The sequence below is a fragment of the Musca autumnalis genome, unplaced genomic scaffold (genome assembly GCF_047663935.1).
Source record: "Musca autumnalis isolate F117 unplaced genomic scaffold, ASM4766393v1 scaffold_1, whole genome shotgun sequence".
In the NCBI taxonomy this organism is placed as follows: domain Eukaryota; kingdom Metazoa; phylum Arthropoda; class Insecta; order Diptera; family Muscidae; genus Musca; species Musca autumnalis.
The window spans coordinates 218,462,676-218,475,297 of record NW_027411644.1 but is presented as its reverse complement, the minus strand read 5'-3'; the positions used below and the strand labels follow the sequence as shown (position 1 = coordinate 218,475,297).

The 12,622-nt window shown below is 38.3% G+C and overlaps 1 protein-coding gene across 2 annotated transcripts in view; it reads right to left on the bottom strand.

Moving 5' to 3' along the window:
- Positions 1-12,622, bottom strand: part of timeout (circadian regulator timeout) — a 669,268-nt gene that overhangs the window by 543,883 nt on the left and 112,763 nt on the right. For both annotated transcript variants that reach the window (XM_073960207.1, XM_073960208.1), the window contains exon 6: positions 5,017-5,140. In XM_073960207.1, the coding sequence (XP_073816308.1) occupies positions 5,017-5,140 (124 nt within the window). The remainder of the gene's footprint in view (positions 1-5,016; positions 5,141-12,622) is intronic.

Here is a 12,622-nt window from a genome sequence, read left to right as displayed (position 1 = left end):
TGAGATTTATTTTTTTTATTTTTGGCCAATGGGTGGATCCACTGTGCGATGCTATTATTTCAGCATGTGGTCATGAAATTTTACCTAAAACCCTGGAATTGTTTTAAACAATTGTTGATGGTGATTTGGTACATGTTATTACTCAATTCTCCAATGACTATGCCCCAAACATAATAAATCTACATTTGTCTTTTGCATACGTATATGCCGACTGTACTACATGTAGTACGGCCTTAAAATCTAAGTTAGAAAATATTTTTCTTTATTTTTTCTTCAGTTTTGTAATATTATCAGTCAGAATAACACTATTTTGGAAAATCACGAAAATGGCTGCATAAGTTTGCCCGTCGGCATATACGGGTTAATTACTCGTTTTTAATCACTCTTTTATACATATTACGACAAGTTTTAAGTTAAATATTTATCTCATTATTTGTAACCGAGATAACTTTAATGGAAAAATAAACGAACATCTCCATAAAATATGAATTTGTCTCATTTAAAAGCCCTGTTTTTTGATTGCTACAAAATCTTCAAACCTATACACATGTATCTATAAGTAATATCATTTTATTTGGGAGATATACAGAAAGAATACATATGAAAATCGTTAATAACCCTCAGACACAGTTTTTCATAGTCACAGATTTCCATTTTCACTTCCAACATATTTATATTGGGGGTTATCATGAACGGCAATTCCCCGTGAATTTTTTCACTTTCTCCCTTAAGTTGCAACGGCGGAAAGACGAAACTCACGGGGAAATATCATTCATGATAACCCCCATCATTTTCACAAACCTTTTGCAATGACAATATCATTACGACGATAGTTTTAACAACGTTGGTTGTGATTTCCAGACTCCGACAGCATCAAGCCAACTGTAAATAAATAATCGCATGTGGGCAAATCCCAGAAACAGTCTACCAGCCAACATTTTTTTTTTATTTTATCCAAATTAATTTATTTTCTCACAGAAGATTAGACTGGATATCTAATTTTAGAAATATTTTAAAAACTTTTTTTCTATCATTATTAACACAAAAATTATTACAAAATTCTACCCTACCTCAGGTTTCTTAATTTTATACAAAAATTGTAAATTTTCTACATGTTCATATTATTACTTTAGTGTTAACATAAGTTTTAAACTCGAAAGCCATATTGTTATTCACTCAATTCTCTTAGATTTTGACAGAAACTATATTCTTTTACTATTTTGGGAAAAGTGAAATTAGGTATGAAAAGACAGATCCAAGTGGTGTAGCGTTCGTCACGAAAAATTATGTTTTTTTATACTGTGGGCAGAAATTTATTTTTTTTTTTTTAATTCATCTATAAATTTAAATTAAATTAATATCCTGTTTTTAAGGAAATAGAAAGAAAAATCTACAATAATAAAAAAAAATTACAGTGCATTAATTTCTGTAGCGTTCGCCACGATTTGAGTTCTCCCAAAAAATAAAAAAAAAAATTGCCTTTTAATTCTGTTTTCACTTTCTCTTGTATTCTATTTTTGTGTTATTCTGTTTTCGTCACGATATGAGTTCAGTTAATTGTTAAGAAACTTAAAGAATGAAATGATATTTCAAAGTTATATTTATTTTCTGATGGATGTGCAAGTCAATTTAAAAACAAGTTCATTTTAAGTAGTATACCCTTTTTCAAAGAAGAATTTGAGTGGACTTTTTGCAACCGCTCACGGAAAGTGTTCAGTAGGCGGAATCGGAGCTGTCGTAAAGAAAAAAATTTGGCAAATGGTAAAAGCTCAGAATATTGTTCTTAATCATGCCCATCTTTTTTTAAATTGGCAAAAATGAATATAAATGGTATTTTTATTTTATATGTAAGTAGTAGTTATATACAAAAATCAGCTGGATTCTTTCGGAGAGATAGGCTATCGTTAAGAGCATTCCCGGAATTAAAAGCAAACATTATTTTTCGTCATATAACGAAAATGCGCTCGAAATCGCACTAACGTCAGATTCATTAAAACATAAAATTTATTTATAAGCATATACGCATTGATAAACTTATTTATGAACATAAAATATGACTCAAATAACGTTATTTACAAGAAATATACATTGTTTCGTTAAAATAAATACACTGGTTTTTATTTACTATATACTGGAACAAATGTAGCGTGCATCACGTAGCGTGAGTCACATTAGGTTTGCTGATTTTGAAAAAAAAAATACAAAATTGTTTGCCTAAAAATTAATTGTTTTAGAATTCTATGATATTCATCTTTCTTTTAAACTTTTCATTTTGTGTGCTTTATTATGCAAAATTTGCTAAAAATTATGAAAACATACCACAACGTCGGAAGCTACTTCCACTTTTTGCAACGTGCGTCACAATAACTAATAATCAATTTTTTTCCGCTAATTATACTTGTTAAAATTTTTTATAGCATTCGAAAGTGCTCTCAAATTCTATTAAATACCATGTATAGATTCAATGCATCTATCTGGAAAGTTCAAAAAATTTTAATATTTATGCCCGAAAACGTGTACAAATGTAGCGTTCGTCACGCAGGATTTACCCATATATTTAGAAAAATGTGTTTAAATAAAAACACAAAATTCATCTCTATTGGATCGATGGAATGGGTTCAAATGCTGATGAAAAGATCTGATCTTTCACGACTTCCTTTGCATGGGTTCAAATGCTGAGGAAAAGATCGGATCTTTCACGACTTCCTTTGCATTGATTCAAATGCTAATGAAAAGATCGGATCTTTCACGACCTCGTTTGAACCAATGCAAAAGATGCCATGAAATCACGTCAACGCGTGAAACCCCTTCCTAAAAATTTTGCTGGGCTTTTTTACTTTTGTTTCAAAAATGATTTCTTGCAACAGGAATGAATGAACTTTAGCCTACTAATGACTTAAATAAAGTTTATTCTGTTAAAATACACGGTGCCCTTGAACCAATTTTAAATGAAGGGAGCTTACGCTTGGGAAGCTCTTTGCGGATTCTGAAACTACAATGTTCATAGATGAGAAAAATCAAAAAACAACAAAAATCGAAGGAGCGCTTTTAAATAAATTGCGGTCAAAGTTCACATTTTTAGGGTTTTTTAGGTTTTCACTATTTTGCTGAGAAACTGCAAGTCCTTTAAAAATGAGATTAAAGAAAATGTTGTAGCAGTGAAAATTTTCTACAAGACTCTCCTTTGCGATATTTTCTTAGGTTTTACCATTTTTGAGATATAGACGTTCAAATTGGGGCAATGTATCGCCTCCTTATAAAAAATGTCATGCAGGGTACGTCTTAACTAACTTTAAATAAAAACCCCATTACACCTGGAAAGTTTTTGCGGATTCTGAAACAGCAATGCCCTTAAATGAGAAAAGTCCACAAACAAAAAAAAAATCGCTGGAGGGACTTTTTAATAAATCGTGATCAAAGTTCAAATTTTTAGGTTTTCGCGATTTTGCTTGGAAACCGCAAGTACTATCGAAAGGAAGCCAAAGAAAATGTTGTAGCTTTGAAAATTCTCTAGAAGATTATGATTTGTTCCTAGGTTTTCCCATTTTTGAGATATAGAAGTACAGGTAACATTTTTAGGTTTTTTTTTTGTTAGCTTTTTACGATTTGCTCGAAAGCAGTAAGTCTTATCGAAATGGTACTAGACTAAATCGTATAGATAGATTTGATCGTAAAGGAGAAACTTGAAAAAAATTTCCGCTGCTACAACATTTTCTTTAATCTCATTTCGGTAGTACTTGCGGTTTCCAAGCAAAATCGAAAAATCCTAAAAATGTTTACCATTTTTTTTCGCATCTATAAACTTTGTAGTTTCAGAATCCGCAAAAACTTCACAGGTGTAAGCTGCTTCCATTTTTAAGTTCGTTCAAGGACACCGTGAGTATTGAACAAAGACAACAAACCACTGTGAAAATGTTGTGAAAAAATACTACGAAGGATTTTTTTTTTTTGGAAACCATCCAACCATGGAATGGTGTATATCCCCAACAAAGACAACATACCGAATTTTACCTTCAAAATGCCGAAAATGGCAGCTGTTGTTCTGTGGAGGCATATACTAACCATTTTCTGGGGGAAAGTTTTTGGTTTCAAAGAGGACTAAGTACGCTTCCATGGGGGCTATATGAAGACATGGACCTATACTGATAATTTTTTGCAGAAATACTTTATAACTGCATGGAAAACTTAGCACCAAATTACAACCGTTTCGGTAGAATATTGAGACCACAACCTTAAAAATACCTAAATCGGAAGGTACCGTTTTATGGTGGCTATATACAGACATGGACCTATAACAAAAATTTGCTGGTATACCCCAATGAAGACTAAATTCCAAATTTCAGCCTTGGGATATTGAGGCCGCAACTTTAAAAATACGGTCAATCGGGGGTACCTTTCTATAGGGGCTATACGAAGGTGGGCACCTATACCGACAAATGATAAGTAGAAAGCTTAATGTCCCCAACGAAGACCAAATACCAAGTTTCAGCCATTTCGGTTGGATACTGAGGCCACAACCTTCAAAATAACGAAAATCGGGCAGTACCTTTCTATGGGGGCTATATAAAGGCGTGGACCTATACCGACAAATTTCATATGGAACGTTTTATACCCCCAACGAATGGCAAAATCGACTAAATATTGTCGGAAACGAATTTCGTCCCAAGATTCTAGGAGCCTAATACCGTTATTTCGATGAGGCAAATTTGTGTTGATCGTATTAACATGTATATGTATTCTCGTTAGCCTAAAGGATGATGCTATACAATTAACGACATATTTCCCTTATTATGATCCACGGTCTTCACTTTAAATTGCAAGTGAGTGAGAAAAAAAACAAATAAATAAAAATGTCATAGCAAGAAATTATGTGTTTTTTTTTCTTTTTTTATTGTTGCTGCCGCTGTTGTTGCACCAAAGGACACAACATACGCTTAGTAATGAATGTAATCACCTCACAAACATCTTTTGCCAAGTACGTGCTCTCTTCTCAACATTTGATTCACAAGTACTTACCTGTAGTGCAACATGTAAACGTTTGGCCCAGGGACGAGCTTGTTTCTTGTCGCTGACAATCATGTCCATATGATGTTGCATACGTGTCAGGACCCAATGGAAACATAGCACGCTCAGCGATTCACTGCAAGAAATAGAATAAAGAAAATATGTAATAAAAGAACACGTAAAGCGAATACGGTTGAATGCGAATGGTGGAATGCGAAGGAGTTGCAGCAGGAGAGGAAGGGGTAAAGAATGCAGGCTACAGATGAAAAAAGAATAAAAAAATGCTTAAACATCAAAATAATTATAAAACAAGGAATTAACTATAAGGAAATGTTTGCACTTAAATAACGCTAAACGAAGGAATGAGGGGTGAAAAAAAACTCGACATGGCAAATAAAGTCTGCAACAAAGAAACAGGAAGCAACGGAACTTAACGAGGCTAAGTAGTAAATGTCATCTTGAAGAAAGTGAGGCTGTATGGCATTTTTGTTATAAAGCGTTTGCAGGTACATATTATAAAGGGAATTAATTACAAAACAGTGGTATTATGGGTTATTTTTTATTATTATTTTCAAATTCAAAATTGACTTACGTATTGGTTTAAAAATATTTTGATACGAATAAGAATCACTAGTTGGCACCAGAAATACAAAAACAAACTCCTCTAAAGTAGACGACCCAAGCCAACGTTTGAAGAATCATGATCTGTGAATCTGTACCTGGAATGTTCGCACTCTTTATAATGAAGGTGCAGATCACCCATTGGCAGATGTACTTGAAAAATATACTTACTTACTTAGCTGGCCTTTTACAGAACATTTGTTCCATAAGCCGAACTAAGAAAAAATCTCCAATCCTCTCTGTTTGCTGCTGTATTTTCCCAATCTGGGATGTGTAGCTTTGTGATATCTCGTTTCACTTGTTCGCTCCAACGAAGCTTTGGCCTTCCAGATCTGCGAGAACCTCCATGCGGCCCGTATTTATACGCCTTTTTAGCGGGTTCATCATCACTCATTCTTATAACATGGCCTAGCCATCGCAATCGTTGTATCTCGATTCGTTCAACTATATTGATGTCATTGTATAGTTGATACAGCTCGATGTTCATACGACGCCGATATTCGCCGTCAACACAGATTGGCCCATAGATCTTTCGTAGAATTTTTCTCTCAAACACACAAAGCACTGCCTTATCTGCTTGAGCAAGTACCCATGCTTCGGAACCATACATTAGCACGGGTAGTATCAGTGTTTTGTACAGTGTTATTTTTGTTTGACGAGAGGTGGCTTTATTCCTAAACTGCTTACTCAGCCCAAAGTAGCATCTGTTAGCCAACACTATTCTTCTTCGTATTTCACAACTGATGTTATTTGTTGTGTTTATGGCGGTGCCGAGGTATACGAAGTCCTTTACTACCTCAAAATTATAGGTACCAACATTCACAGAAGGTGCGGTGTTTATGGACATATTACGCGTCGATACCATCAACTTGGTTTTTACGCCGTTTACTGCCAGACCAACTTTAGCAGATTCTCTTTCGACTTTTGCAAAGGTGTCAGTTACTTCCTTTACCGATCGACCCATGATGTCAATGTCGTCGGCATAAGCCAGTAACATGTGGCTGTTCGTGTATATTGTTCCATTTCTTTTGACCTTCGCGTCTCGTATGACCTTTTCCAGTAGGATGTTAAATAGATCACACGACAGGCCGTCTCCTTGTCTGAAACCTCTTTTGGTAGTAAACTCTTCGGAGAGGTTCTTTCCAATTTTAACTGAGGATCTCGTCTCAGTTAATGTCATTCTACAAAGTCGAATGAGCTTTGCAGGAATACCAAAATCAGACATGGCTTGGAACACCTTTGAACGTATAGGGCTGTCGAATGCTGCTTTATAATCGACGAAAAGATGGAAGGTGTCGATCTGCATTTCTTGGGTCTTTTCCAGGATTTGTCTCAAGGTAAATATCTGGTCAATGGTGGATTTGCCAGGTCTAAAGCCGCACTGATAGGGTCCAATAATTTCATTGACCATAGGCTTTAGTCTCTCACACAATATGCCAGATACTATCTTATATGCAATAGGGAGCAGACTTATGCCCCTATAATTGGAGCACACAGTCTTATCACCCTTCTTGTGGACTGGACATAGGATGCTCACGTTCCAATCGTCGGGTACGCGTTCTTCCTGCCAGATGGTGCTAACTAGCTGATGCATACACCTTATCAGCGTGTCGCCTCCGGTTTTGAACAGCTCGGCTGGTAGGCCATCTGCTCCTGCCGCCTTATTATTCTTCAGCCGGTTTATTGCTGTCCTTACCTCATCTTGGCTGGGCGGTATACATTCAATACCATCATCTGGGATTGGATATGTGGTATCTTCGCCGTCTTCACTGCTATCGGATACCAACAGTTTGGAAAAATGTTCTTTCCATATCCTGAGCACACTATCTGTATCAGTTACCAAATTACCTTGTTGATCTCTACAGGAGGATATTCCTGTACCAAAGCCATCAGTTTGATGCTTCACTCTTTGGTAGAATTTTCGGACTTCGTTCTGTCTCCTGTACATCTCCATTTGTTCACACTCCCTCTTTTCCATTTCTCTCTTTTTCCTGCGGAAAAGACGTTTCTCCTCTCTCCTTTTCTCCCGATACCTCTCTCGTGCGCTACGCGTTGCTACTGATTGTAAAGTAGCCCTATATGCCGCATTTTTTTCTTCGGTAGCAGCACGGCACTCCTGGTCATACCACGGATTCTTTGGTGGAGGTCTCTGGTATCCAAGTACTGATTTTGCGGCTGTTTGCATGGAGTGGGCAATATTTTGCCATTGTGCTGATATGTTATCGGGACGAGAAACGCTATCATTAAGCAATTGGGTCAGTTGAGTGGAATATGCTGTGGCTATCTGTTGTGTTTGCAGCTTGGCGATGTCCAACTTTCGTGTTGTGTCTGTCCGTGCTTTATTTGCAACGTTTAGACGGGTACGTACCTTTGCTGCAACGAGGTAATGGTCCGAATCTATGTTTGCTCCTCGGAACGATCGTACATCCAACACGCTCGATGAATGTCTTCCATCTATCACAACGTGATCAATTTGATTTATTGTTCTTTGGTCTGGAGACAGCCAAGTGCCCTTATGAATATCGAGATGCTTAAATCTGGTACTGCTAACTACCATGTTTTTTGCCGCTGCGAAGTCTATCAGCCTCATTCCATTGTCTGATGTTTCACTATGTAGACTAAATTTCCCAACTGTTTGTCCAAAGATATTCTCCTTTCCAATTTTGGCATTAAAATCGCCTAGAACAATTTTAATGTCATGGGCAGGACAACGGTCATATGTTTCTTCTAAGCTCTCGTAGAATATATCTTTGGTCTGTTCGTCCTTGTCTTCGGTTGGGGCATGAGCGCAGATAAAGCTGATGTTGAAGAATTTTGCTTTAAATCGAATTGTAGCAAGTCTTTCATTCACTGGGGTGAAGCTGGAGACCAGATGTTTTAACCTCCGACCAACTACAAAACCGCAACCAAACTCATGCTTTGTGTCATGGCAGCTATAATACAGTGCGTCACCTTTAGGTGTTGTTGTGACATCTTTCCCAGTCCATCGTATTTCCTGTATGGCAGTAATATCGGCTTTGTACTTTCCAAGTACGTCTGCCAATGCGAAGACTGCACCTTCTCTATAAAGAGTGCGAACATTCCAGGTGCAGATTCGCAGATCATGGTCCTTAAAACGTTTGCGGGGTTCGTCAACTTTAGAGGGGTTTGTTTTTCTTTTCTTTCGTTTTTTCATAGTAGGCTGTTTTTTTCTAGGGGAGGGTTACTAACCCGACGCCCAAACCCAAGTTTTTAACGTTCTTATGGGTGAACGCGCGGCACATGTTAGCTCACTACCTTTAACGGGTGTTGAAGGCAGTTCCCCAGGTGACACCACGGGGAGGTCAGTGTCCACTTGAGATGAAAGAGGGACCAAGATAAATCCTGGGCTTTGCCATGTTAAAACCGGTCAGGACCGTTCCTTGGTATCTTCCATCCCCTACGTCACCCACTTGAAAAATATAAGGCCGATAATACTGCCATACAGGGAATACGATGGATTGGAAAAGGCGTCACAACAACACATAAAGGTGACGCACTCTATTTAAGGTGACATGACATAAAGCATGAGTTTGGTTCACCCCAGTGAATCAAATACTTGGTACAATTCAGATGAAAGCTAAATTTTTCAACATCAGTTTTATTTCCGCTTATGTTCCCACTGAAGAGAAGGACGAACAGCCCAAAGATGTTTTTCACGAGCCCTTAGAAGAACAGATGCCTATGACATCAAACAGATCGTAGGCGATTTTCAGTCTGCGGGCGGGAAATTCAGTCTGCACAGTAAAACATATGTCAATAGTAGACTTTGCAGCGGCAAAAACATGGTTGCAGTACCCGATTTAACCCTTTCGGCCCCGAACTTTTTTCCTCGCATTAGTAGTTACTTTAAAAACATAGAATTAAAGTATAAGTCAAAACTAAGACATAACATAAATTGGTGGGCGTTACCCCACCTATTTCGGAAGATACAGTACATTTTATCTGAAATTTATTTGCTCATTATTTTGTGCAATTATGTAAATATAAATGTTATAATCATATAGAAGTATACCTCTGACCTTACTTTTGTAGAATCAAAACTAAAGTTTAACATAAAGCTCATACATTTTGATTTATAAACGATTTAAATAATTTGGACTGTACACATCGATTTTTGACATGCCGTGATTTTCCAGACTTCACACTGAAAAATGCATCGTAGTTCTGTTGATCGGGATACAACTGGCACTTTTTTATAATTTTTGCATTCTTAGGACTACAATTAGCCAAAGCAATATGTTCTTTGAGGAAAAAATTCCGTTAGTTTTAAATAAAACGATGTTAAAATCGAAGTTGCTTATAAGCAACGTTGGGGCCGAAAGGGTTAAGCATCTCGACATTTATAAGGGCAATTGGTTATCTCCAGACGAAAAAAACTAGAAATCAAATTGATCACGTCGTGATAGATGGAAGACATTCATCGAGCGTGTTGGATGTACGTTCGTTCCGAAAAGCCATTATAGACCTGGACCACCACCAGCAGCAAACGTATGTACCCGATTAAAGGTAGCAACTAAAATACGAACAGCCCCAACACGGAAGTCCCATGGCAGCGGGTTCTTTCGTACCGAATTGACCGGACACCATAGTGTTTCGGCAAGCGGGTGCCAACCCAGCATGAAACCTATGCTTCCTATGCTACTACAACAACAAAGGAAGTTGGATATCGGTAAGCTGCAATCACAACAGATTGCCACAACATATTCCACTCAACTGGCTCAAATGTCTAACGGAAGCACTTCTCGTCTCGTTAACATATCAACACAGTTCAAAGTATTGCCACTCCATGTAAACAGCCGTAAAATCCATAACTGGTTACCAGAGACCTCCTCGGAAGAACCCATGACATCTTCACCAAATCCAAGCTTCGGCGAGATGCAGTAGGTGTTAGGTGTGGGTGCATCAAAGGGATTGCTCTGGACTTGTCCATGCGAGTGGCTACGACGCGGACTCTGTTGCTGCATGCTGCGTGAACACAGTCGCCAGTGAGTCGTAGTCGCCCTAACAGCAGTCGCAAACACAACTCTTAACACCAGTCGTTGTTGTTCTAATCGTTTTTGCAATTAAATTGCAACGGATACCGAGGTAAGATCGAAGAGATAGTGAACTTCATGAGTCGAAAGAAACTCATGGTCCCAGCGGTGCAGGAAACCAATCTGAACAACATCTGCAGCTTACAGCGGTGCGACGCACAGTGGTCCCACTTGTATGGGAAGGTGCGACAAAAATATTTATAATCGTCGGGTCAATCTGATTTTTTCAGTATATGCTAAAAATAAGTAAAAAATACTCTAGCCAAAAAATCATCAATATAGGTCCAGTTTTTCCTATAGCCCCCATGTAGAGGTACCACCCGATTTCAGGTATTTTGAAGCTTTTATCTACATTTTCGGCCGTAATTGACTGTACTTTGGTATTTGGGTTTTCCAATGGTCAGAAACCTTCTGCGCCAAAAATTTTGGTCTTAGGTCCAGGTTTTGGTATAGCTCTCATATTACTATACCTCCCGATTTCCGGTTTTTTGACGATTTTATTAACATTTTCTGCCCGAATCGGTTGTAATTTGCCACTTGGAGTTCTCAATGATCAAAAACCTTCTGCGCCAAAAATGTTCGTCTTAGGTCCAGGTTTTGGTATAGCCCTCATATTACGGTATTTCCCTATTTCACTTATTCTGAGGTTTTTTATCTACATTTTCGGTTCGACTTGGTTGTAATTTGCTATTTGGAGTTCTTAGTGGTCAAAGAACGTCTCCGCCGCACTTTCACCTATCATGGGAAAGCTTATGGACTTAGCTTCACAGGGATCATCTTCAGATACTTGACCAACCCTTCTGATTTTCGAGTAGCAGAAAGGACATTCCTCCTGCAGCCGGTCGCCATATACAAGTTGGTCGAATACCCGAACTTCCCAGCAGATGCGAGGGGATTAGCAAATGAGCATGATGAGCTTTATCGCACAAATCCAAGTGAACCCAGAGTCAGTTAGCTGACACTGGTAGTTAACAATTTGGTCGGTGAGCATAAGCGGAACAAGTGGCTAAATCATCTAAAGAGCTTCAACAATGGAGCCGGAATAAGTGAATTGTGAGCAACGGTTAAGTCAATCTCTACGTTGACTAATCGAAAGAGATGCGCAAATTATGTCAATCGACAGTTTGTCGAGCACCCCGGGTGTGACAGGGCGAAGAGATGAGTACGACGTTGCATCTGATCTCTTCCTGCAGAGGATGATCTCTTCCTGCCGAGGATGATCTCTTTCTACAATGGATGATGTTGCGAATGTCATCAGGAACGCTAAATCATACAAAGAGTTGAGCCCTGATGTAATATTCATGGTAATGCTGAAACAGCTAGATGTGCCGGGTATAGAGTACCTCACTAAAGTTCTCAACCTGTCGCATGTCTACTGAACCAAGGCAAGGATGCCAGCAAAGGTGAATCGTACACGCTGAACTGTTTAACCTCTACCTCTACAGTATTCCGCCTCCTCCAGACGTTATTGAAATCGTAACGTATACGGACGATCTTAGCGTCAGTAGCCCTAAGAAAAGCAACAGGGTGCCTCCTCATGATTCCAGGGGACCATTTACATGAGAAAGCAAAGATTCTTCCAGTACAACAGCACAGTCACATGCTTTCATTGCAATTCCACAGAGCAAACGTCAAATAAATCCTCATAAAGAAGGTTAACCCGACAAAAGGCTCTAATGCAAACGCCGTTGAAGTCTTTTTATTTTTTAATAGAAGTAAGTGTCATGTATATTGTGTGAACGTCTAAAGCCTATGGAAAATAATTGGGCCATAACAATGCGGTTAGGCCTGACTGACCAGATATTTACCCTGAGATGCAGAATGACACGTACCACCTTTTGTCGATTATAAAACAGCCTTCGGCAGCACCAGACAGAGCTTGGTGTGTTTAAGAGAAAATATCTTCGAAAAATCTATGGGCCAATCTGCGTTGACGGTGAATA